The 27,867-nt window shown below is 45.1% G+C and overlaps 1 protein-coding gene across 2 annotated transcripts in view; it reads left to right on the forward strand.

Moving 5' to 3' along the window:
• Nucleotides 1–26,990, forward strand: part of LOC118572905 (lethal(3)malignant brain tumor-like protein 4) — a 106,838-nt gene extending 79,848 nt beyond the window's left edge. For both annotated transcript variants that reach the window (XM_036172729.1, XM_036172728.1), the window contains exons 2-4: nt 14,834–15,003; nt 23,589–23,651; nt 26,563–26,990. In XM_036172729.1, coding sequence (XP_036028622.1) covers nt 14,890–15,003; nt 23,589–23,651; nt 26,563–26,730 — 345 coding nt within the window. In that variant the 5' untranslated portion in view covers nt 14,834–14,889 and the 3' untranslated portion in view covers nt 26,731–26,990. The remainder of the gene's footprint in view (nt 1–14,833; nt 15,004–23,588; nt 23,652–26,562) is intronic.
• The last annotated feature ends 877 nt before the right edge of the window (nt 26,991–27,867 follow it).

Genomic DNA, 27,867 nt, shown 5'->3' on the forward strand with positions numbered 1-27,867 from the left:
ACACCACCCACCACCCAGTGCCAGGACTTGATGCAGTTTGTGAATGTCCTTACTGAAGTCTCTGCCATTTCAGGGAGATCTTGATTAGGGGTCCGACAAGCACCAGAGGAAGCTGTACCATAGCTTTGTGCAGAAACAACAATTATTTCTATTAGCTGGCAATGTTGAGTAGTTTAATATGATCATGTCTAATGGTTGACTATAATATTCATTGGCTATGTCCCTGGGTCAGAGTAAAATTTATAGCTAATGGAAATTTTTCCTCTTTTTAAGCAAAAAAAAAAAAAAAAATTAAATCTCAAAATGAAACTGAATGCAAATCCAGCAAACAGTCTCTTGCCAGAGAAAATAACAGTGTAATAGGTTGAATGGCCTACTTTATCAGTTCTCGCTATATCTCAAATCCTGCTCTGGGGGAGAATTTTTTTTTTCAGAAGTTCTGTTTCTCCCCTTTCCACTAACCTACTTTTTTTAAAGTAATTTTTGTTTGTTTTATAAGTCTTACTAAGAGGCAATCTGAATGAGGTAAATGTCAGGAAGGAGAGTAGAGGGCATCATTTATAGTCACTGCTGAACACAGAGAGGGGGTGGAACCAAGGCCCAGGTGAGGCTTGGGAATTGCACTAATCTGTCCTGCCCATTGTGGGTGGATGCTAAAGATAGACAGCCAACATGCAGCTGACTCCTTGGTCCCTTTGGGGTTGTTTCTGAGTACATCCCCATGCTCCAGAGCATGGGGAAAGGCATGCTGCAGATGTGTTCAGATCAACATGGATTTGTTCAATCTTACATGTCATCTACTTTCGAGAATAAGGTCTTCTCAGAATACCCTCCATTCTCCTGGCTCCCTCCCTTTTCAGGGCACACTTTACCCTCCCCCAGGGAAGTCAAGTGCGGTAGGAAGAAGAGGAACACTGGGGTCCTCAGAGCTTCCCCTACCCAGTGCCTCTTGCAAGTAGAGAGACAGCTGCTCTGCCAGAAACCCCTGCAGACTTGCTTACCTGGAGCCTGACAGCAGGAAGGAGAGATCCGTCTGCTCCATCTGGGAGTTCCCCAATTCCCTGGCTTTGAAGGAAGCACAGAAAATAAATGTTGGTGGAGGTAACTGTTGCATCCTTGGCTGCCCTCTGTGGACACATAAGCTCAGTACCCTTCCTGGATCCTCAACATCATATCTCAAACTGATCCCACCAACTGTAACTAGACCACGGACCTTTTGAATTCTCCCCTCTCCAGGACCTCCTTTTCACATACTCTGCTCTCTGCTTCTCATACTTCTTCCTGGTCCTATGTCCTCTGGTAGAACACCCTAGTCAGATCACATCTGAAGATTTTGTAACTCCTGGGAAGATGAAGAATTCCCTTAGCTCTCAGCTCTATACCAAGTTTTCCCTATTTGTGAACAATATTCCTGTAATATAAATGTCTAATTCTGTAATAAAAGCAATACTGGCATGAGGCTCACATACCTACAGCCACAAGGCCTCTCTCTGAATTCCAACTCTGCTGCCTCCTAGGAGATTTCAGGAAAACTTCCTCTTTTTCTGTGACCTTTGTCTTCCTTGAAAATTCTTCCAATGGCCTCTGACAAACAGCAAATGCCAGCTTTAGAGATGGCCTGTTTGGGATGAGCCCCCTTGGCCAAATACAGACAAAAAGGCACTGGGAACAGTATCAGAGCTTCCCAGCGCTCTAACCCATCCTTCACCTATTTGGCCTCCATGGCTATTCAGGTCAGCCTTGGGAGAATTGTCCTCTGTCTTCCCCCAGGTCCCCTCCAGTGCTCTTCAGCATGACTGCCTTGGGTTCAAGTCATCATGTACTTTTTCCCCAGCTTGTGTTCTCCTTTGTGTCTTCACCATAAACCTAGCTCTCTCATTCAAACCTGGAGTAGTGAAGAGTTTTTTCACTTAAATTTCAGAGCAGCTTATAAATATTCTGCTTAGATTCAGCCAGTGGGTACGAGCAATCATTAAATTGTTCCTTTTTCCCAGGGTGCTATTCTGTGAAAATGCAAGAAAAGAGAACAAGGTTGAGGGAATGAGTGATGCTTTGCCATCATTAAAACAGGATGGCATGAAGACCAAGCTGCGGTTTTTAAAATATATCTCCCTAAACTCCACCAGGATGATTTTAACCAATGATCTAGCATCTCCCACAGGAAAGACCTCCTAGAGACACCTAGATCATTATCCAGGATTCAAGAAAACTGAATTGCAGGAGGAATTCAGAAACAAGGTTCCATTCCACTCGCAATGCAAATGATCCTAGAATGTCCCCAAGAAAGAAATCAGGACAGAAGCAGCCAAAGCTAGATATACAGACTCCTGTTCCAGCCAAAGTCTGAACCAGAATTTGCTGCAATATGTCTGAAGGAGCCTTTCCCTGGAATATTCCGTCACATAAAGGTCCCTTATCACATACATGTTTTCTTTAACTGTCGATTCTTATATGATCCTACCTTTGGGACAAGAGACAGCCGTGAAAGAGAAGCTTTGGTCTGCAGAGTGATGAGTCATAGACTCTGCATCAGCACAGGGACACGAGTGCTTATCTCTCTATCCCCGAAGTCCTGCTCATCAATGGCATTTAAAAACATTCAGATGGTCCCACTGTCCCAGGGTTGAATGAAATTGAGGAAGGTGTACTCCAAGACTATCAGCCTGAAGGGAGATTGAAAATGAGAGGCTGCTTTATTCCCTGGATAACTGACCACCCCCTCCCCCAGTTATTTGGGAAGTAGGAGGTAACACCCAGCCACAGAAACACGCTGCTCTCATTTCTGTCACTCCTCAGCCTTTTCCTCAGCACTGCCTCTTTCAAATGCACTATCAAGAGCTCCAAGGAATGGTTCTAAATCTTTACCATCCTAACCAGCAGTGTTTTAAAAGCGTCATGGCAACACACCTGACTCACTCTTCTGCAAACAAGAGATTTAATGAAATTCCTTCACTCTCTAACTCTGTTTTTATTAAATTCCCACCCCCCCCCACACACACATAAATAGTAGCAGCTTGTCTTTTAAAACTAACAATTAGGAGTCTTCATGTTGCCTTAGGTGTTGATGCTTGCAAGTTTTTTTGTTTTGTTTTGTTTTTTAATAATTCTTTAACAGAGACCTGTTTAGCCTGTGTGTGGGGTGGTTGGTCCTTCAGTATGCCCTCCTCACTAAAATGTAACTCCATCTGAGACTTCACTTCCATGGTATCTTCCCAGGGAAAGTAAGCATGCAGAGAAAATTACCAATTCTAAATGCAGTTATTTTCAACAGCCGTGGAAAGCGGGGTTTGAATACAAGTATCATTCGCTAGAGAAACAAGCTTACTGTATCATTACAAGCAAGGAGTCCCCCTCACGTGGGCAATGAAGGCCTTAATTTATGGCACCATGTTCCCTTCTGATAGGACATCTTGACGCTCCCGAGGCACTGCCTCACCAGCTTTTCATCTTCCTGTCAAGTGTGGAAGTGAAAGACCTAGAGAAATACTCACGTTTCTACTGAGGGCTCAAAGCTTCAGCCCATGTCCTCAGTTACCCTGTGGTTGTCACTTGAATATCTGATATGATAAGTTTAAAGTAGCTATGAAGAGGTAGTTAGTTGGTAGTTATATTTAATAATACAATGATGTTCATTCAAAGGTAGATTTCTTTTTTTGAGAGTGAGCGTCAATATTTGTCTTATACTGCTAGCAACTCATGATGCTCCTGCCGCAGCCTACTTAGGTGTTGGAGTGTGCCTCTCGTCCTTCCTGCCTATTCCCTTCCCTTTTACTCTTCTGTGTTATGCGGTGGTTCTTGGAGATAGTGTAAATGTGTAGAACTAATACCTTTAATAAATATGTGCTGGAAATCTACTCTGGTTATAAACTTCATTCTTCTGAGCTCTGTTGCCCTGGGTGTACCTCCTAACACACATTGTAGATTTATGGGGGACATTTTTTGTGTCCCTTTTGTAGGTCATGGAGTCCAGGTCTTTGAATGACTTTAGTGGTTCCCCAGGATCCATGCTTCCACATGGAATTCTAGTTAGATGTGAATTTTATGCAAACTCTGGGTGACTATGCTAATATGCCATCAGGAAGAGACAAAAGCCGCCACTGTGTGTGTGCCTTGCTCAGCAAGCCTGAATAGTCAGGACTGCAAAGCTTGGGCTAGGCTACCTAGGATAAGAAAAGTGGGGTGGGGTCAGGGCTGAGACTCAAGGGATGGGCATCTTGCAGGTGTGACTACCTTGTGAGTCACATTCAGATGGGTGAAAGTGATGTCTCCAGCATCAACTGGATCCTACTTTTTAAATAAGGATGTGAAATGTGGTGTGTGGCTGGTCCATGTCAGTGTAATCCCTCTGCTTCCTTATTAGTGTTTAACCTGATTCTACCATTTAAATATTTCATTATTTTAGGGTTTTTTTCTTTCCTTTTTTTTTTTTTTTTTTTTTTTTTTAGTGAGAATACATTTAACATTTTATGTTTTCTTGAATGCTGATAAGTTGGAAAAGGTCAAACATACTATTTGTGCATATTGACATCTGATGTTATTTATCTAGAAGGGAAAAATATGAATGGAATAGCTTCACAAGGGTAAAACAAGGTTTCTGAATAGGCTTGAACCAGAAACCAGAATGCATAGAGTAAGCTAAAGTCTATAAAATTTAAAAGAATGCATCTGCTCAAAAGACCAGTCAATTTTATTTTCAGTTCTGTCTAATATTTTTTATCTTCAGCACTTGCCACATCTTCTGTAATTAGCAGAAGGTATGACCAGCCTGAGGAACCCAGAGGGCAGTAGGGCTAAGAGGTGGTGAGGTTGGCTCACACCAGCATGCAGGAGCCACACATTTGATCCATTTGCACCAAGCTGAAGAGAACCTGGAAAACAAGAGAAGAGGCTCATCACAGCTAAGCTGCAGGGTGTTAGGGTCAGAACCAGATGCAGATGGCAGGCACTGGCCTTGCCCTCACTAGTCCTTGTGGATACAGTAAAAAGCAAAAACCAGCCAAGACCAAGCTCACTGGAGGAACAGCCTCTGTGTGTCTGGCATTTCTGCAAATCAGGAAAAACACCATGAAGAAACAGAACTCTTGCAAGAAAAAAATGGCCAAGGGCTTCTTTACTCAAACAGCCCCAAAAAGGCCTATGAAAAAAGTCTACAACCTTATTATTCCTAAGTTCTTAACAGATCACAGGAAAGTATGATATGTACCTAAGTGGGTACCCTGGCTTCTAGTAAGCCCCACCACCAGACAGACATGGGCTTTGGGGCCAGAAATGTTACACTGAAGTTTTTTGTGAGCAATTAACATGTCAAAGTTAATAGGACTATCATGCATTTTTATTAAAATAAACCAGTAGATATGATGTCGGTTTTTCAAATACCTAATTGAGCCACTTTCAGATGGGAAGAGCTGTGTGCAGGGCAGAGGGCACACCTGTACCTGTGAAAACAGGTGGCTCCCAAGACCTATGGAGAAGAAGCCACTTGGACCAAAAGCTGACTTCACTGCTTCTGTCTGGGGACACGTCGTCATCATGACTGTGATGGGGGAGCTCTGGGCTCCCAGTGAGAATCATCATCTGTGCTGAGTTTGCTGCCAGGGAGGAAGTGGCTCTGTGTGCCAAGGCTGGATGAGAAGGGTAAGGCAAGGCCCCATCCCCCAGAGGGGCAGGCACAGCAGCTGGGGAGCCTCTGCCTCCTTTCAGCAGACAGGCACTGCCTACCACTCTTTCTCCATTGCCTTCACTGCCCCTTCAGCCACTTCTGTCCATCATGGGAGCATCCTGGAATATGGTTGTTTTGAGTAAAAAAAAAAAAAGACAAAACAAAAATTAACCCAAAACAACCTGATACTCTCTGCAAGTACCTGTCTGGAATTCTGCTGCTTCAGATTACGACACAGAATTCCCTTCTTAAAGGAGAGGTGACACTCTCAGATTGTTACTCCAGCTTCATACCATTTAGATAGGGATATGTGAGACTCACAGTTGGAAGGCAAGAGCATCCTATTGCGGAGACCCTGAGTCGAATTCCAATTCTGCTTGCTCAACTTTCTCCAGTTGGCACTGTATCCTTGAGACACAGACCTACCAGACTTCACGGAAAGTACCGTGACAGATGTGTCAAATGCTGAAACTGTTCAGACCTATGGATGCAGGAGTTGCACATCTTAGTCCTCTTCTCCAGTGTTTGTGGATCAGGGTAAGAAGTCACTGGTGAGGGGAATAATGACGATGTACAAAGAGCCACTCTGGTCCCCTGATCAAGTTGGCACCAGTGATTATTCAATTATAGTCTCACCTTTTCACACAAAGGTCGGTGTTGCAGAAGATACATAAATACATGCTGGACAATTGGATTGTAATATTCAATCAAAGAAGTTCATTAATAATGTCTCAAGCTGTGCAAAGCAGATATTAAACGGAAAGGTCAGCCTTTAGCCATCAGAAAATACATTGCACCAAAGTCTTATGGGATGACTAACATCAAAAGTCAATGTGGACTTTTCCTGCGTTCTTTAAAAAAAAAAAAAAAATGAAGTGAAGGGATATTTTCTCTCCAATAGCAAATTGAGGGGTGAGTTTGATTTCATGTCATAAACAATCCCTGGCCTTTTCAGCAATGAACACTCTAGGCAAATGAGAGAGCACAGGATAGAGAGTCATTGTTTGTGCTGGCATAGAGCTACTAGCAATTGCTCTGCATTGTCTGCCTCTGCAACAGAACGTCCCAGATGGCTCTACAGTCACACTGTGCATGGAGCACCTGGAATGTGGTCACCAGCTCAGGTCTGTGCCACAAGCCTCCAAGGCAGCCTCTGAACATAGATGCCACCAAAAGAGACCAAAGAATAAGCAGGGTAGTCAGTGGCAGGGTCCTGTGGGGGTCACCTGGGGAGGTAGCAGTTACAACCCAATGGACAGAGAAAAGGCCGGAGAGCGTTGAGGCTTGAGCTAGAACAGCTCCAGGCTTCTGCATCAAAGAAGCCTTAGGGAAGACCCCCTGGGATCAGGGACCTCCTTAAAGGTTATTTGCTGATATAGGACCAAAAGAAGGAACTAAAAGTCGACCTCAAGAGTTGAAGCTGAATACCCAGGGCCTGAACCTGCTGCCCTAGGAAGTTCATCATGTGACACCTTGTTTGAGTGACTGCTTCCATCAGGATTCAGCTGAGTTTGGCTCTCTCTTCAAAAGAGCTTGTGTGGAGGAAGCAAGGGATGCCAGGAAGACTGTGTCCCACACATCAGCTAGTTTGGAGGCAGCCTCTGAAAGAGAGAGGAAATGCTTATGTTCCCTCAGAATTGGCAAAGATGGAGATTAGTGGGAGAAGAGACTGAGGCCGTGGCAGAAGCATCCACACAGCCCAGTATGACTGAGTAAACTGTGAAGAGCTGGGCCACCTACATGGAAGGGTCTCTGAGCTCAGAGGCGGAGATCCTGTGCAGTTGTAGAAAAGCCCATCAGGAAAGGTCTCTGGTTCAGAGATGTTGCTGTGAGGATCCTCAAGAGGACAGTGACAGGAATCGTTGGCTTGGTAAGGAAGGAAGCCTTCAAGGAGGAGTGAGGCATGAACCGGGCATCCCCTTCTCCTCGTCTCAAGAGACAGAGATGGGAGCAGAACTATAAAGCTGGAGCCTTATGTAGGCCGAACTCTTTCAGACCGACTGAGAAAGAATGCTGGGAAGATGGAGACAGGACCTGAGACACCAATGCTCCCATTCCCTAGAATCCTTCTTTACAGTATTCCACTCCCAGGGTAGAAGGAAGGCAACAGAGCTGTCCAACCTCCTATCTGTAGTTTGGGGTGGAGTGCAACACTCAGAGAAAGCAGCTCTAAATCTGAATGGTTCCTAACCTAGTTTTCACAGCCACTTTTTTGTAGTTAGTGAAAAAAAATTCCTGCTTTCTTCATTCATCAGCATTTCATTAATCCCAAAGTCACTATCCACTGTGTGCCAGAGAAACACCTTACTCAATGTTGCAGCCGAGACAAGAGCTCTGACCATCTCTCTCCAGCTCGTTACCCATCTAGACTGACCATAGTCTCATATCTCCATGTCTTCCGCCATTTCTGCAGCTGGAACTAGGTGGAACACAGACTACCTCAAGCCTATGGTCATCAATGTAGCAAGAATAACATTACTGTGTTCCATTTCCAAGCCAACCTGGGTCTCAACAGAAGACATGTCATAGCTCCTACCAGACTTGGACCACCCAAACAAAAAGAGAGTGCTAGTTGTAGTGGTCATGTTTGAGGAAGGAAGGAAGGAAGGAGGGAGGGAGGGAAGGAAGCAAGGAAGGAAAAAAGGAAGGAAGGAAGGAAGGAAGGGAGGGAGGGAGGGAGGGAGGGAGGAGGAAAGAAAGAGGGAGGGAAGGAAGGGAGGAAGAAAGGAAGGAAAGAAAGAGGGAAGGAAGGAAAGAAGGAAGGAAGGAAGTCAAATTAATTTTAGCAGCATATTTTATTTAAATCAATATATTGCAAACATCCTTTCAGTATTTAAATATTTTAAAAGGATACATATTTATGTTCTTTTTAATACTATGTCATCAAAACTCCAGATATACTATAGCACATCACAAATTGCACTCCACATTGCGAATGTTCTAAAGCCATGTGTGTCTTCTGGCTACCCTAGCAGGCAGGGCCCAGCTCCTGGTTCTCTTGGTAGTCCAGTGCAGAGCCTCAAAAACCCCACGGACTTTCTGTCCTTCATCATCACATTTATGTAAAAATCAACTACAGTGAAGTGGCTGATTGTGAGGGGTGACTGGCAGCTACCACCTCAAGGTGCTGCCTGGGTCGACACCAGTATTAGAATCCAAAGCAGTAAGGGCCTGAGGTATGGAACGCAGGCATGGCGTGTATGAGTCACACTACAACGGGCATCTGAGAAACAGCATGTGCTGAGTGTGCGCTCCATTAATGACTGCTCTTGCCAAGCTCATGCTCCCACACAGACACAGCCATTGTCTTGTGGATCGTGTTTGTGTTTCTCTTGGTCTATTCTGCCCTTTGTATTGAGGCACAAAGCAGAGGAGGGAATGGGAGTGAAGATGCTGTAAGACAGACAGGATAGGCCAGCAAATCCAAGACATGACCAGTCTTAGGAAGGAGAAAGCCAGCCCAGCAAGTTGCCTTTCCAATCCAGCAGCAGGTCCAAAGGGAGCAAAGTGCCACAAACAGTAACCCTCTGTCCCTGTTAGAGACTGGACTGGGCCAGAGACAGTCACAGATTATATGTGGATGGGAAATGAACATAACTGAATTTCAAGGCCAATTGCAACTTTAATTTTTTTTTTAATTTCCTTTCTGTGAAGCACAGAACATGCTAGAATTGCTCCCTTTTTCATTGAAGAGAAGGTTATTGTGAAATGGGTCTCCGTTTTTAGTGGATTAAAAATAGCTGGAGGCCCACTCAGCAGACTCGTTTACCACTGATGACTCACTCGCTTCGGGTTTTGTTGTGTGTGGCTTTTCTGAAGAAGCAGCCATATTTTGAAAGGGCATTTCCATAAAGGATTTCTCTTCCTCCTGTGGGGTAGAGCAGAGGGGGAAGGAACAGTGAGAGGGCTGCGAAGGAAGCGGGACCTACTTTCATGCTATTTTCAGACAAGTTAAAATCCTTGGACTCTAGATTTTTTTTCAAAGACAAACAGCCTGTGGAGCTTCTGGGAAGGCAGTCCCCACATCCCACGCCATGCACAACTGGCCAGTCTGGCTATTCCCTTGAACTCTTGGGAAGACGAGCCCCCTCTGACCCGTGGTTGGAGTTTTCTGAGACTGTGTCTCTCCCAGGGTGATGGTTGTTGCCTCTGAAGGACACGTAATGCCTCAGCATGCTTCCATAGAACGCTCCTTCCTGCACGGTTCTGAAGAGTGGAGAGCACAGCCAGTCCTTCCGGCACTCTGGTCCAGGGGCAGTGTGGACCCTGGGATGAGAGATGGTGGACCCTGAGGTGAGAGGTGGAGCTGAATGGATGGGCCTGGGAACCTTGAGAGTGTTCCAAATCTTTAAACGTCTTTACAAAACCATTAAACACATTGTTATATTTTTAAATTGTAAATGCCAATTTGAAAAAGGAAGGGAAACTGTAAAGATTTTTTTCCAAATTTTTCTACAAATGGCAATTGACTGAGGCAACTGCAGAGATTATGTCCTGTGTTTTCTGAAAGGAGAAAGTGTTCTAAATGCAGAGGTAGTTTTGATTATTGTCTCTTACACGCTGGTGTCAAAGGCAAAGCCAGGATTACACATTCGTTTCACTTTCTGGGAGAGGGGACATTTTGATTAATTAGGATGTTGAGACCTCTTGCAGGAGGCTGCTTTTGCAGGCAGAATTTCCTTGGCTGACTTCTCCAGGGAGCTGGGTAAGAGTGGCGGCAGCAGTGAGACCTTGTAACTGAGAAGCAGCCCAGATCTCAGCCCTGATAGGTGGAAGCAGCTGGGATGCCCAACCCCTTGGATAAAGCAGGCAAATGAACCTTTCTGCTCTCTTCATGGTAAATGCCCAAGGTGCCTCCAGACAGAATGGTCAAGCTGCTTTGGGGTTGAAGAGATGACTTCTGGGAACAGTGCATTCATGTGCCAATTAATAACAGATAAATTCTGCAAGCTGCACAGGTCAGTGATCTTGTCATTGTGCACCCATCACAGAGTGACCTACACTTTCCTAGATGAGCTAGCTATACATCTAAGCTGTGTGGTGTGACCTGATTTACTCTAGGCTGTACATGTAAACTATATAAAATATTATATGCAATGGTAACACAGCAGTATTTACTAACTGACCGTACAAAAGGCATAATAAAAATAGTAGGCAGTAGGAACTTTCCAGCTCCATGATATTCTTGTGTGAAAATGGTGATCTATATGGCCCATTGATGACAGAAGCATAGTTATATGCAGCATGACTGCTCATATTTCCAGTAATGCCTTATGATCTTTAGAGCACTGTGGGATATATATGGAGTATCTTTTATGGGATGAGTAATACTGGGCTTAAGAGGAAGTTAAAATCAGTATGTTCACATCTTGAATATGCGTATAATCTTCAAGTAGATTTTTTTCAAAAGTTTAACTTTATGCACATAATTTAAAATAATGCAAATCACCCTAGTTTTAAAAGTCACATAATCCCCAAACCCCTAGGCTAAGTGCATTTTAGCAGTGTCAAGGTGGTTGCCATGAATCCTTTCCCCTTTGCCTGGGGAACAAATTCCCATTCTACCTTGACAGCAACTACCGCCATGTTTCATTCCATATTGGTGACCACCACACTGCCATTCCCAGGATCACATAGATGTGAAATCTAAACACAGGCCTCAAGGTTCTGAATGTGTCTGGATTTCAATCTTCAGAGGATTAGAACCTAGCCAGACTGGCCTTGGGAATGTTATATGTCTCTATATTCACTATTACCACTGTAAAAGCCCATATATCTTATTCGAGCACTCATTCTGTACCAGGAGCTGATCTAATCAGAAAAGTTCAAAGAGATATAATTCTATTTATTACCCCATTTTAAGTATGGGAAAATCTGGATGCATTGGAATTAGTAAACATGAAAAACTCAATCATGATGTAATTGACAGTAGTGAGAGGGGAAAATGTTGCCTTTGGCAAACATTCCTCAGAACTTAAGGTTGTAAGTCAATAAACACAACCCTATCCCGCTGGAAGTTCTGGACTCTGGGTAGGGACTGTCCACCCCATAGGTTGCTGTAGGACTTGCTCTACTATCCATGTTAGGACCTTCTGTGGCATCCCACGTCATTCCCACAGCTTTCATGAACTTTCAGATTAAATTTTGTTCTTCTCAATTTCCAGTAACATACATTTCACTCATCTTCAGATGAGTCCCTTGCTTTGATATGGGTTTACCACTTTGTTCACAATCAGTAGATAACATCAAGTATACCGTGTAGAGCTGGCACCCTCTACCTTCTTAACTCAAGGCTGTCTTTCTCCTTAAGCTGATGGGAGTTATTCTCCACCACCTTTCAGAGCCCATAACCAACCCGACAACTGCCATCAGTGGGCTGAGAAACCCCAGTACTGTTCACATGCCGTCAGCCACAAGTTAGGTGTGCTTCCAAGAGTAAGCCTTAGCACTCCAAATACACAGCCACTTCCAAAGCTGAACTGTGCAAAAATATTCTTCCTTGGAAACACACAGATTCTTTTCTGTTCTTACTGCCTTCCATATTTATTTGTGAAACACAAATATCGTACCTTTAAAACATACAACTCACTGTGTCTTTTCAGAGTCCTCTATATATCAGAAATGGTACTTGATTAATTTACTCAATTGATGAATAATGAGATCCACATACATTTGTGATATATCTGTGTTTATTTTTAAGTCCATTCTTTTCAGTAAGACAACCAATTCTGCTTTCTAGGGGGAAAAAAGCTTGCATTTAGTCTTTGGCTCTAGTCTTCATCCCAAATATGGAGCTTTAACTCCTAGTCTATGATGTCTGCATTTCTGGAACTACACAGTAGCACATAATGCCATGACTTCGGGGCCTTCTTTTGTACATGGTCTTGTGCCACCAGACAACTTCATTAAAGAAAATTCCCATTTGTCAACATACTGGCCTTTCCAAGAAGATGAGAAGTCTCCCATCAGAACCTGCAGTCTAACATACTGTTGGCTGAACTACATGGAGAGAGATGATAACCTATTTACATACTAAAAAGGTCAGCTTGGACAATCGGCAGTTAGAGATGAATTTGCCACTGGTTGCAACTGGGGCATAAGAATTAGGAAGAAGCCTGCAATTTGGCTGTCTTTTTATCTGGGCAGGCAGCAAGCGTTAGTAAATATGAGGATGTCTGCTCTAATCCAGAAGAGTAGCACCATACAGAAAAGCCCAGTGATGGACAGCTTGCTCACCATTTAGAGCCTTCCTGATTCTAAACAGGTATGTGACTGACCATGGAAAGTACATGTCAGCCCCTTGCACTAAAAACTATAATAAAGAGGTGGGAATACTTGCATGATGATTTTCCAGATTCTTAACAAAATATAAGATGTAAACCACACTAATAGGCTCAGTTATTGGCTACTTCAGCTTAACCTGCCTCTTGCTTTGGGAAAGGAAGCATTTAGAAGGCGAGAAACATTTCCATTGTGATCTGTCTTTTAAAGTCTCAGTAGATTTCAGTTAGCTAATGTGAACTGAAAGTGTCTTCAAGGATTTCATGACAGAGGCAGAGTTTTGTGCAGACATCTCTAATGTTTTTGCTCCTTATCCATTTGGAGATCCAAGGCAATGTCATCAGGCCTTCACATTTATTATATGTGTGTTTGTTTATGTATGTGTGGGTGTGGGGGTGTCTATACATGTGCATGTGTGTGCTCATGGGGTACACATTGTGTGTGTTCATGTGTCTGTGTGTGTCTGTTCTTGTGTGTACAGGTGTATGGGCATGTGTGTATGTATGTGGGTGGTAACATGCATTCAGTGTGTGTGTGTGTGTGTGTGTGTGTGTGTGTGTGTGTGTGTGTATGTGTGCACGCACATGAGTGTGTGTGCATGGAGATAAGACAACAACCTTGAATGTCATCTTCAAATACTGTCTACTTCCTTTGAGATAGGATCTCTGGTGCTTTGAGATATGAGCCTGGAGCTCACCAATTGTCCTAGACAGGCTGAGCCATGAGCCCCAGGATCTCCTGCCCCCACTTCCCAGCACTGTGATTGCAAACACATGCCACCATGCCCAGCTCTTTCTCATGGGTCTAGAAATCAAACTCAGGTTCTCTTGTTTACAAGCCTTTACCATCTGTGTTACTCTATCTCCCTCACCCCCTAAGCACCTCCCCTGCTCCAGGCTCCATCTTAACTGTTGGGATAGAATGCAAGAGTAGAGACACTTTATTCTGTGGTTTGAGAGAGTCTTACGGTGTAGCCCAAGGCCAGTCAGGAACATGCTATGGAGCTGACATTGGCCCCAAACAAGAAGTTTCTGCCCCCATTCATGCCCTAAGGCTAGGATTACATGACTGACCTATCAGACCCGACCGACATTCTGAAAGGAGATCCCACTAGTGTGGCAGTATTTATGAGCAAGGCTGCAGTGCCTCCAGATTTGATGGGGCTCATTGTGGTGCAAGCAGCCAGTCTTGAACAAGCTGCAGCCACTGTCTCTCATGCCTTGGAATGGGGAGCCATTCAGAGTTTCAGCTTAATAAAGAAGGTGCATGCCACTTAAGAACGTCTTAACTGAGAAGTCACATTTTAGCTGAGGATTTTCTCCCTGAAGGCCTGCTTCAGCATCGCTCCACATGAGGTCACTCTGTATCGCCTGACTGTACAGCATGAGCTGATGCCACACACCTCATCATGGGAACCTTCTTATGTTTTACTCAGCATCACAAGGGAATTTAGGGAGACAGATGTGAACCTGGGCTTGTTCTGTCTTTATCGGTATAGGAAGTGGCTTCTAGGAGGAAATTGCTCTTTGTGTACACATAGATCCCAGATGGTTCAGTATGCCTGTCGGCCCAATATTCACATTCTTTATGGCTCTGTACTTCATCTGACTCTTGGTGTAGAAAGGGGAAAGAAAGCCAGGGATAACCTAGCACTTTACCTGCCATCAAGCATAACCTCACAGAGAGTATCTGGACTTAACTAATGATCAGACACACCTAGGCCTTCCATGATGAGTTTTACATGTCTTCTGGCCTAAATTAGTTAACTGGAGTAGGCTATGCCATCTAACAGTGTTGATTGGGTGTGCATCTTACCCATCCTCCAAAGAGACCACAGCCGCCCCAACCTACAGCGGCTGTGCACCACTCACTCCATGCTGCTCTCTCTTTCAGAATACCCAGCTGAACAGGCACAGCGAGTGCTTCCCCAGTCAGTCTTTGTGACGTCCATGTCGGCTCACCCTTTCCGAGACGTCCCCCTGGGCTGGGAGCAGCACCGCAAGCTGCTTCCGGGTGTGGCTGATATCCAAGCCAGCCAAGTGGCCAGGTGGACAGTGGATGAGGTGAGAAGAACCATACTGGGGACCCTGGAGAGAAACCAGCCCACTGCTGGTGTCTCCTAATAGCTGGGAAGATGTTCCTTGCATGTCTCAGACTGTGCAGCTTCTCTATAAAGCTTAAACGTCAAATCGGAGCAGGAAGTCAGTCATGTCTTTGAAGAAACTGGGGAAGTCCACTGTCTGGCTTGTTGCTGCTGCTTTTGCCCACCCTGCCCTTATCCTAGTACCAACTCCTGGGTCTTGTCACCATCCCCATGCTAAGGAGAGCAGAGGAACCAGTCCTCCTAATCCACACCCCTGCTCTGATGGAGAAACAGCAAAGCATGAGCTCCTGTGCTTAGAGACCTCTTCTTTGGGAAAGCACTGCCCTGCCCCAGACATGCTAGACCCTGAGCAATCCTGTGTGCTCCCTTTCAGAGCAAGTGTCTGCTTCCATGGTTTTGTCCTCCATACTGTAAGATTACTAGTAAACCTCGAGTCGATTTTGAGTGGATCTATTGTTTAAAACATTGGGTAAGATGTTTTATGGTGGCGAGAGTCAGGTACAATTTTACAATATTGGTTTTTAATACGATCGTGCCTTACAACATTGCTTTTCAGCATAGGTCAGTTAAGCCTCATTGCTTGCTATAGTGCTGGAACAATGCCTCCTGTTTAACAGGTTCACCTTACATGGTTTGGCTGATAAAGGTGTCATGGTAATGGGTGGCCTCAGACGATGCTCTTTCAACCTAGCCAGCCCTTGTCTTCTCTGAGGCTCGAGCTAGAGCTGGAACTAAATTAGCTCCAAAATGTTCATCAAGCACCTAGTCCAATCACCTTCCCTTGGTATGGATTAGGCTTCTCTTTCTCAGAGTCTTGCCCCCACAGCTGTGCAAACTTGGGAAGCTTGGAGCAAGCCCTGTGCGCTATTCCCCAGAGACTTCGTCTGAAAGCCTGGGATTTCATTTTTCCCAGGTTCCTCTAGTAATAGGCAGAGGGAGCTGCCATTGTTCTTCAGCATGCCATGTCTACATACCTACCTCTTTTCCATTCTGTGGAGTGTGGGTCCATATTATCTTGGTAGTAGAGAGTTGAATCGATGGGCTAGAGAATACAGGAGAGAATAAAATAGCAGGGTTCTGTTCCTAAAAGAGTAACTGGGTTTGTGGCTTCTTGGAAAATTGTGCAAGTTTGCTAAGTGTGCTCATGATCAAGGCAACTGAATTTAAAGCCTTCTGTGTTTATGATGAAATCATATGTGAGTGGGCACTGAGCAAATGGGGAATTCCAATTGACAAACAGTTCCTTACTACTTTTAAGCTAGTCATTTAATGTTCTTCCATTTGGAAAGTAAGGCTGGAATTGGCTCATCCCCTCTCAATAGATCCTCAGCTCATGACCCTCACATGGTAAAAAATGTATACTAGGATAATGATGGCAAGGCACAAAGATGAAGACATTGAGATGGCCAAAACTTAAGTGGCTTTCTTAGACCACGTGGTCAGTCCCAGCCCTGAGCTGGCATTTTCTACTATGCACACACTGGATATAGAGGAAGCTAACCCAGGACAGGGAAGAGTAGCTGTGTGAAAAGGTGACTAGAAAGGACGGCCTGGGCTCAGTCAGAAGCTGTAGTCTACTTGGTTCTTGGGCACAAAGTCACTTACCAAACAGGATGATTCAAGGAGACAGGGATGGTTTTCTTCAGAGATAGCCAAACCAAGGAGAGGAAGATGCCCACTGTGTTGGTTAGGAGCCCCCCCAGAACGGCAGGGGTTCTAGACTGGGTTTTGTGGTGAGAAACATCTGACTTCAGTGCTTACTTTAAAATCAGACTCAATGCACAGGGAAGTAGACAAGACCCAAAAGATGAAGAATAAAGTGAGCTGAATGTGATTCCTTTTATAGTCTCCGGACTAAATGCTTCATTAGGATAATAGCCTGAGATCTGCAAGGCCAGGAAGTGTCTCTGGAACAGTAGAGAATGGTGGTGCTTTTGGAGGAAGGAGCAGTGTAGCAATAGACTGAAGGGACTTTTCTAAGGGGACATGAAGAATTCAAGGTGAGAGTCCATGGAGTGATATAGTTATAGATGATAAGTGAGGAATTGCCATTAGATGATGTAGGCAAGGATTTGAGGGGAGTGCTTCCTGAGAGCACAATGTCCAGAGACAGCCTCTGAGGAACCAAGAATTGAGAAGGGGGTCAATTGAGGATCCAGAATGCTCCAGAGAGGCAGGCCTGCACAGGGGTCAGTAGTCCATAGGACAAAGGCTCCGAGAGGAGGCAAGTCATGGGCTTTGGGAGAAATGCCCCAGGCCTTCAAGATATTGTGAGTTATTACCCTAAAAAGTAAAATGTGTAGTGCTGAGACTCAGTCTGGGGACCAGAGAGTCTGATGTGAGATCTGCCAGCTTGTGTACATAAGTGTCTCTTATAACGGAGGAAGGAATGCTTTTGTTTACTTCCCAGGAGAGATGGAGCCAGAGAGCAGAAGCCCTGCCAGGACCATGAGGCAGTAGAGAGGTGACAGGGAAGGAGGGCTCTGGTCTGTTCAAGTTTAGCCTTTAATGAACTTAAAGGCAAAAGGTTGGAGGAGACAAAGGGAGTGGCTGTCCCATCTTATTATGATTGGGAATACTTCAAAGAAAATGTAGGAGGCTGAAGTGCTACAAAGGCCTGTTACGAAGGTGATTCCAGTCCCTGAATTCTCTGTCATGGAGCATGTGCGTGCTCTGCCCCTCACTGCAGGAAGACACATTAGGGCTTTAGATTAGTGAAAAAGCCACAGGGAGGCCAAGTGTCTTATCTCAGGTACCCCTGCCCCTGGCTTTTTCTGATGCCCTGTAGCCATGCTTTCCAGCGATGTATTCTAGAGATACCCTCCGAGTCACTCGCAAAAGCCCAGCCTTGACAGCTACTAATAAGATGCACTTGAGAAAAAGAACAGCTGAGACTTACTTCGGGGTCCCTAATCACCATGCACATTTCCCAACACCGAAATATACCCTCAAGAGTGATCTCTGGTGGATTTAAAATGTGGGTTTACTGGTAAAATGTGGGTTTACTGGTATGTTCTGTGTCTTTGAAAATAAGGCAGTTCTCTCAAGGGGTCCACATGGTGGGGTGGGGGCATTCAGTAAGTACCATTCCTAGTAGGTACCATTATCAACAGGATGTGAGGTTGCTCTGGACACCATAACAAGAATGGCAACCGAGGAGGGTTTATTTGAAAAGGCAGTCCAGGTCTGACCTGGATTAAGACAGCTGTTTCTGGGCTTTGTTGCCAGTGGACAAGTTAGAGGGGAGTCCCCAGGGACAAGGTATGCTACAATGAACTCAGGCATCCTGTGTTAAGTGCCATTCAGTGAGATCTAGCATGGGGCATCTATAGCAGAAGCCGGATCGAGAGAAGATTCCCTTTGTCTCCACCCTGGTCTGGGAGGGAGACCTCTGCTCCACATAAGGCTACCTGTGAAGAGAAGCCAGCTCAGGCCCTTTGTCACTCTCCACAGAGCTCAGAACCGGCTTTGTCTCTGTTGTCACTGTAGCTGTCTCTGCCACAGCACTGTTTGCAAAATGTGGGGAGGCTGTGAAGTCAATTCAGTGGCTATGAAAGGAAAGGCAAGAACACATGGCAATATATTACATGTCATAAATGTGATTGCTTTGTAATGCTGCATTAGAGGTGAGGGTGTGAGAACACATTATCTTCTGTGGAAGCCGTATTTCTCACTCTGGGACAGGCACATAGTCTGCATAAGAGTACAAGATTTTTGGCATGGCGGGTGGGGGGGGGATTGTTGGAATAAGATCTAACAATTTTTTTAGTATTTTTGTACATCTTCATAGCAAAGTTTCATGCTTAGAGTAGGTGTTTGGCCAATGTCTGTGTGGTGAGTGAATGAATGAATGAATGAATGATCAGCCCTGTCCTCATACACTGTAGAGTGTACATTCACCACCCCAGGCATGGCTGAGTTTTGTTTGGCCCATATGCAGGCACTTTTACCTCTTCCATGCTGAAAAGGTACTTAAAGTACCACATATAAATTGTCCTGCTCTCAACCAAGTTCTCCCTAAAAGTTCATTAACTATAAAAGATGGCAGTTGCTTTAAAAGCAGGCTTTCCATGGGAGGGAAGCAGTGTTTCGAAAAATCCAGGGTACTGCTGGCTAAGCATAGCAGCTTTCTGCAATTGGACCCTTCAAAAAAAGGGGGGCAAATAAACTCTGCCCCCCCAAAAAAATCAAGAGAGTCAGAGTGGAAACACAGTCTCCAGTAGATTTCCAGGCAGCCCGATACAGCTCACATCTCCAGGCTCAGCAAGAGAGGAGCACCATCATTCGGGAAGATGGAAGAAACGGACCACTGCAGAAGAGATGTGTGTTGTGTGCCAGAGAGGAAGCCAGCAAAAGTAGGTCACGGGGAGACGTGAGTCGGGTAAAGTTGGAAGCTGGTAGAAAAGCCCAGGCAGAGTCATCCTTCTTAGTCCCCCAGACTGCTGTCTCATGCCTACGATTAACTTGCTCAGAGCCCTTCCAAAACAAAGCCGAGTTTTTGGACGCAACACAGAACAGTGTGTGCTCCAAAGAACATGGAAAACAGACACCTGTCAGTTCCTGCACCCAGGGTGATTCCCCAGAACCATGACCAACAGTACAGACTCACAGTGCAACATGCAGACCAAGGATGTGCCCTAGCATCTGAGCCAAGGACACAAGACTACATAACAACTTCACACATCGTGGGTTTTCTCCAGAGCCAGCTATGGCCTGGGTCCCCATAATGTTTCACCAAGTACTTGTTACTTTGAAAAGTAGACCCACCTCACAGCTATCATTTGAGGGGTAGGTGGCAAATTGTAACTGTTTCTTCCCTCAGAGCGTTCACTGTCATTGAGCAGTGGTCCCCAATTTCACACATTGGTAGGAGAAAGGGTCTTTGAATGGGAAAATGAAAAGGAAGGCCTTCCGTATTATTCTATGGTATGTAAACATTTCACCACTTACATTTGCAAAATCTGTAGCCAAACAAAGCCTACAGGTTTTGTTAAAATTCAACATACAATTTACTTTTAGGGAAAGGAAGTACTAATAATTCTGAAAAAGGCTTTTGGATGTTTTTAAGATCTGGATGAAGACTTTTTCCTCAGGAGATTACCTGGCATTGTGAGAGAGAGAGAGAGAGAGAGAGAGAGAGAGAGAGAGAGAGAGAGAGAGAGAGAGAGAGAAAGAGAAAAGAAGAAGAAGAAGAAGAAGAAGAAGAAGAAGAAGAAGAAGAAGAAGAAGAAGAAGAAGAAGAAGAAGAAAGGAGAGGGAGGGAGGGAGGGAGGGAGGGAGGGAGAGACAGGTGATGAGGCCCAGGAGGCAGAGGTGCCCTGCTGTACACAGAGAGTGAAGGTGGGGAGCCCGGGCCCCCAGGGAACTGGGACAGTGGCACTGGAGCAGGTATCATCACTCCTCGGCAGCCCATGCTCCATTCTGCCCATGCTTTGGTTTCACCTGCTATTTATCCCCATCAAAACCCTGTTTACCTTTCCGATTAGTGGTGAGTTCTTGGCCAGCTATGCTGAAGAAGAAGAAGGCGTCCTTGTAATGCTGGCAGAGGAGGACTCGGTGACATATGCAAATGATCAGCACAACTTGGCACCTTTTCGCATGAGCAGCTCTTGGCACAAGGAGTAAGAAGATGTCTTAGCCAACTGCTGAAGCTTGTCATAAGAGGCCCACTGTCCCTGTGACTGACATGCTTTCCACACACAGAGGTTGTGACTAAGGTTGAGCAAAAGTTAGGTCTTGAACCAAGTCCTGGTCAACCTTTTTTTTTCCCTCCCATGATATTTAGTGATTCTTCCAGTGGAAGAGTCACTCCAAGTATTAGCTCTATCCCCAAGGGGCCTTTGACAGCCTATGGAAACACCTTTTGGATGTCACAGCTAGAAGGCAACATTACTATTCACAGCTAGGAATTAGAGGCCAGGGGTGTGAGCAAATGCCGCACAGTATAGAGAAGCACTCTACAGCAGAATCGCCTATCCCAAGGAATTCATGGAGCTGAGACTGAGAAACTCTCCACTACCAGACTGTCCAGTCAGGAGGATTTGCCTTCTGCACCACGTCCTCCCTCAGCAGCCAGATCTGCAGACCTTCATGCTTTCCATTAGCTGTAGGTGATGCCCTACCCACTGATGGTGGCCTCAAGAGTCCAGAAAGACACTGAAAGCTCACCTCTCCAGCTCTCCCTGACCTTGTGGTACCAGCCCTCACTGCACAACAGCATCCTCTCTGAGCTCTGAAAATAAATGCCCAGTGCTTGGACCCAGTCCAGCTCCATTCATTTGTAATCCCGATGGCTGAGTCCAAGTTCCAGTCAGGCTGCAAGCTCTGCAGGAGATGGTGATGTGTGGCCAAGCTGAGAACCTGGACTTCAGGCTCCTGGCTACTGGCTGCTAGAGGCACAAATCCATCCCCAGAGACTGTACCACCTTGCTTTTCCCCATTCGCCTTCCTCTCCTCAGACTCTTTACTGCTGCTCATACCTGTCCTGTTTCTGGGCTGGCTCCTGGGAATCTACACATCTGTCGACCATTTTAATTCCAGGAAATACTGTGTATATTGAATGAGTCTCTCCTCCAGGATCTTTCCCTGACTTTCCCTGAGTTTCAGTCTTTCCATCCAAAAGCCTTTACATCTCTCCTACAGGTCACACGTGTGACATGCTTATTATGGGGATGGGCAAGCTGTGCCTTATGTGACATTCTCCTTTCCTTCCTCTCTGTGACTGAGCCTTAGACTCAACAGGACTTCAGTTCTATTCAGATTCCTCAGACATAGTCATGGTCAATGTTTTCAGCCAAAAGAGTAGCTTAGGAAAGGACTCAGACGTGTCACTGTCCTGGGGCCTGGAGGCCCAGCTTCAACCACATCTACCACTGCTGACACTTTCCCACCAATGTGACTTGAACAGTGGCCTTCCATAGCTTTCATCAATTCCCCATTGATACCCAACATATGTCCCATGCTTCCTATTCATGTAGGAAAACACCCATATTAATTGTCTGCAAACTGACAAGGATTCCTCCGCCAGTGCCCTATGGGCACATGGGGCTTTCAGTGGACCACTAGCTGCCATGCTGATAAGTCTAGTCTGATCACACTTGCACTGAAGTCTTCCCACAGCGGGATGCCTGTGCATGGCAGCCTGCTGGGTGCTTAGGGAAGTTTCCTAAAATTCACAACCTCCCCTCCACCTTAGGAGGATAATCACAAGTTAATTTTGCTGAGCTAGACTTGTAGTGCTGGGGTGAGGAAAGCAGACACCGAGCACATGCCAAGTGTCCCCCAAAAGAAAATGTGATGAACTTTTTTTGACTTCCCACAGACTAAATGTGGCCAGGGGAAGACAGGTGCATCCTCTGGGTGATGGTGCTCACTATTCTGAGCCCCAAGAACAGTCATCTCAACTCTTGGTATCCATTTCTGTCCTGAGGGAACAGGGTCCACTGATCTCTGGAGAGTCTTCGAGGGAGTAAGTGCTCTCAGAACTCTGTGACAGGGCAGATGTTGGTGTAAGGACCTGCTCTCATCAGCTGTCTCCAGAGCTTCTCGTGAAAGGGATAGGAAGGTGCTCACCACCAAGTTGAACCAGGAGGTAGCAAGGGAAAATAAGCCAGTTCCCCTAAGCTCCTAACCCCAAGAACCCATATACTCCAACCCCAGCTTGGGGCCAGCCTCTGCCACAGCCCTGCTAGAACTGTGAAAACATCAACATCCACTTACCCAGCCCACACTTCATCTTATCTGAACAGGCAGTGTCTGTTGGGGACACTTGGTGGCTATCTGCACCGTAAGTCAGGTATTTAAGCTCCTCACTACAAGGAAAATTTGTGTGTGTGTGTGTGTGTGTGTGTGTGTGTGTGTGTGTGTGTGTGTGTGTGTAGTATATGTATGTAGAGGGAGATGAGTCATCGGGTAAGCGGGGAAAGTTTAGAGAGTGATTTCCAGAACTCAGGGCTTGGGAATAGGCGGCCTGAGTTCCAAATTCTGTGCTGCTAACTGGCTGAGTAGGACTATTAAGTTGTTAAACATCTCTGGGCCTTTATCATCATTTATGTGGGAATCTAGTTCAGCACAATGTATGGAGTTGCCATGGTTGCCAGGTACCCAGAGAGGTGTGCTAGAGCCCCAGTTATGTTTAAAGGGGGAACTTGCTATTTCGGAGGGCTTGCAAGCAAGATGTTCCTAACATCCTGATGGCCCCATGATAACCACTTTCCAAAGCCATCATCCCCACATGATTAGGAGGGCCACATATTGGAAGCCTTCCCAGTGCCAGGGCCCCATACAGATTTGGTCATCATTGTCCCTTTATCAACATACCCTGTGTAAGCCAGCATGGTGATAAATGGACAGAAAAGACACTTGGAGCATAACACAGCTAATGAGCTAAAAAAAAAAAAAAAAAGTTATATGATTTGATAGTTACTGTTTAAATTCCAAGTGTTTGGGACTTGGAGCGTGTTTCATTCACACAGCGAGTTACTTCAACCCTCACATTATTTCAGGTGCATGTTTTAAAATTTAGCTTTTCATCCTGTGTTGTAGGTGGCTGAGTTTGTACAGTCTCTTCTGGGCTGTGAAGAACATGCCAAGTGCTTCAAGAAAGAGGTAATAAATGGAAAAATTAGATATAGTTTTGTACTTCTAGGCCCAGGAGTGCTTTGCTTCCATCTATTTAAGTGTAAATAAGAGCAGTTGGATGGAGGAGGCGAGAGAAAAGGGACCATAGAAAAGGCCAGCAGTGGAGTCTGTGCTTGGCCCTTCTTACCCTTGCTGTCATCCGACTGGGTGGGAGAGTAAGTGCGTTAGATAATTAGTGTCTATGGGAGCTGTGAAGGCTTCACATTGGTGGCTTTAGGGAGCCTTAGGGGAAGGGATGAATTCTCTGCTTTACAGTGGGAGTAAGACTAGCCCATCCCCCTGCCTGCACCTGCTTCAGAATGGATGTAAGGAGCATCCTCATGTGGCATCGCTGCTTCCTGCTTCCTTGTGTTTGGCAGTGTTCTCAATTGCTTAGCATTTTTCCAAAGCCAGAATCCATAGTCCCAGGGGCTGCAGAAAATACCAGGCATACTGTAGATGATAAGATAATGATGACGATTATCTATCGCATGACTGCTAGAAGCCTGCACAGCAATGAGCTTCTTACAGGGGTCCTTTGTCCTCAGAACACTGTAGAGGTGGTTCACCTTAGAGGCCATCCTCAGGAAGGCCAGGCACAGTGGGAAGGGGCAGTGTTGCATCCCTCTCTGCCCTTTGAGTTCAAGGCATGCACCATTCAAGGAAATCTTGAGGTCCTGGGTTCTGAGACCTTCAGAGTCCTGCAGCTTTTGATACCATCCAACAAAGCTCAGTGTTTTTGTGGTTCCACCAGAGTGCAACACAGCTTGGGCGGACCTTACCCAGGCTTGCACACAGCCCTCTCTCTTTCTTTAGCAATCCTCAAGACCTAGTTTGTCTTTGAGTCTTTCTGTACGATAAATATAAGACCCTTTCTGGGAGTTTTCAAGCTTGATACTTGCTGACCTCTGGGAAAAATCACTGAAACCCCCTTGCTCCTCCCTATCTAAAACACACAGACTTACGGGATGGGACCCCTAAGTACACCAACCACTTGGGCCTTAGTAAAAGCAATATAGAGTGGACCCTCTCCTCTGAGTCCATGAGGCACTGATTGGACCCCTGCTTTGCCTCTGAGAAGCTGTGTGACATTGGGAACATCTTTACACCGGACATTCCAGGTTTCCTCATCTACCTCACAGGATCATCAGTAGAGTGAAACATGTACATAGATTATAACAGATTCCTGCATCTCCATATACACTCACTGTCATCTTCACCATCACTGTCTCATTTTTATGACAACTTTCAGGCCAGTGCTTTTTGCCTGAAAATGCAGGTGCTGAACCCAGGTCAAGGTGAGAAAAGAGGTATAATGCCTCTCCCCTGTCTCAGAGAACAGGGATTTGATCCACAGAAAAGCATTTTATTCTCTTAAGTGACTGTGTCTTCAACAGATAATATATCATGGAGGTATTTTTATGAGCTTTTATAAGTGTTAAAAGGCTACCCAAGAACCCCAGGTACATCATCCTTCCATCAAAGGGATCACTACCGTCAAGGAGGCATTGACTGTAAGAGGTTTGTGCTGCTTGATTTGGGTGGGTTTGCATGCATGGCTCTGGTTCACAGAGGGATTGTCATAGAAAAACCTTTTATTCCAGTCTTTGGTTCTACAGCCAAGAGTCAGCTGACCTAGGTAACTATATAAGTGTGTATATCATATAGGGACAGGGCCCCCCACACAGTCCACAGAGACAAGCTCTGAGGTCCCTAGGCCTCCAAGAAGCTGAGGACCAACACAGTCTACATGGTGACTATTCACCATCACATGACTCAGGAAAGCTGTCCCATGTCATGTAGCTGCATGCTTTCCTAACTTAAAAAACATTTAACTGCCAAATAAGGATCTAGCACACTCAAAGTATACAACATGGTGATTTTATACACATCTACGCAAGTACCATATGCATATGATTACCACAATGAAGGTCATCAATACATCCATCACTCCCAAATTTGGACTGGAAACAAGAATCATTCTGATATTGTTTCTAACTGTGCTTAAAAGGAAAGTTGAAATTATTGGAAAGCTAAAAGGATAAAATTAAGACAAGTCACTATTCTGATAGCCAAAAATAACTTCTTTTGCTATTGGGGGTCAAGGTTTCTAATATTTTAGTATCATCTTGTATGTATGGTATGTGTGTGTGTCCGTGTGGATACATGCTGTACCATATGTGTAGAGGTCAGAGGACAATGTCAAGGGTCATTTATGTCCCTCCATTGTGGGTTCAAGAGGTTAAAATCAAGTATTCAGGCTCAACCACAACTACTTCTTCCCCCTGAGTCCTACAGTGGCCCCAGGTTTCTGATATTTCAAATATGTGTTCATACAGATTTATTTTTAAAAACTAGAAGATCTCTGTCATCATAACACATAAGACTGCTTTACGATTTGTGAGATTTCGCAGACCACGGAATGTTTCATTGAAACACATTTTGAGGGATTTTGTTTTGTAGCATCCCACACTGCAGCTAAACTACAATTTATTTCCTTCTGTTGCTATAACATGAGGTTGTTTCCAATGTTCCACACTCTCAGTGATACCAGACAGAGCCTGCACATGTTGCCTTACTCTCTGGAGATTTACTTGGTGGTACTTTTGAAGCTCTTGGTACATTCAGACCAAAAAAATGTTGAGACATAACAATGGAAGTCTGTGCTGGCGCAAATTATTGAGTCTATATTTAACAAACTGAGAACCTTCTAATTTAATTTGACTCCTTTATTCTGTGAGCACAATGTTGTTGATCTGCCTTGAGTCAAATGAGGGGGGGTGGCTTTAGCAAGGCCATATGGATTTAGTGTCACACTCTGTACCCAGGAAATGCCACTGGTGGATAAACAAGCTCCATTGTGGAATAATTGTATTTGTGATTGTTTATTTATTCACAGCAGATAGATGGCAAAGCATTCCTGCTTCTGACCCAGGCAGACATCGTTAAAGTGATGAAGATCAAGCTGGGCCCAGCACTGAAGATTTATAATTCTATCCTGATGTTCAGGAACTCCCAGGATGTCACTGAAGATGATGTTGCCTCAGGCCCAGAAGCCAGGAGATGAATGTGCTCCTAAACATCCCCTGACACTGGGACTTATGTCTTTGGAATCAAGGTCGGCAGCCAATGTACCCATGGTCATACCCTTTAAAGTGTCTGGTTTAGGTGTATGGCAGACTTTGGCAAATGGTGAAATGCCAATGACTCAGACACTTAGGTCCAAGTGTTGGTTTGGGTGCCATCCTTACCGCAAGAAACAACTGAAGAAGCCGTCCACATGTCTGTCCTCTTCTCTCTCTCTCTCTCTCTCTCTCTCTCTCTCTCTCTCTCTCTCTCTCCATATATATATATATATATATATATATATATATATATATATATATATATATATATATATATGTGAACCACTCTACCTTCTGCAAGCATTAAGTGTCTCAAGTGGTAAAATGCCAGGTAATCAATTCATTAATCCATCATTAATGCGTTCAACACAAACACATCCAAGCACAGTCCACATCTATCATCTGAGTGTGGTGAGTCTAAGAGATGGGAGCCTGCTGCTTCCAAGAAGACTCCTGAGGCTTCTGTGCCCTTAACTCAGGAAAGTATGAATCTTTTATAAAGTGCTAATATGCACATTGTTTTCATGATGCTCATTTGTTTCTTTTTGGTTTTTCAAGACAGGGTTTCTCTGTGTAGCTTTGCACCTTTCCTGGATCTCGCTCTGGAGACCAGGCTGGCCTCGAACTCATAGACAACTGCCTGCCTCTGCCTCCCCAGTGCTGGGATTAAAGGCGTGCGCCACCACTGCCTGGCCGATGCTCACTTTTATTCCTTTTACCATTCCTTGGTTATAGTTCCAAGGTGCCCTGGAGCCTACTCCGAGGAGTGTGCCTAGAAGTAGCAGCAGAGTAGTTGGGCATTTCAGGAACCCAACAAGGCCCTCCAGAGGACCTGCCATCAGGGCTGTCTCCGGAGTTTGTTCTAACAATGGCGTTGGCCAATGACCCACTTGAATGAACTCCTTTCTGTTCCCACTCTGATGAAACCAACTTCAGAATGAACTCCTCCCTCATCTGTTGATGCTGGAGCAAGTGTGCCAGGTTCTGGTTTCATCTCCAGAGGCATGGCAGCAAGGCAGAGGACCTCCAGAGAGCAGCTCAGGATCTGTTGTTTGGCTGGATTCTTCTGACAGGTTCTC

The sequence above is a fragment of the Onychomys torridus genome, chromosome 23 (genome assembly GCF_903995425.1).
Source record: "Onychomys torridus chromosome 23, mOncTor1.1, whole genome shotgun sequence".
In the NCBI taxonomy this organism is placed as follows: Eukaryota; Metazoa; Chordata; class Mammalia; order Rodentia; family Cricetidae; genus Onychomys; species Onychomys torridus.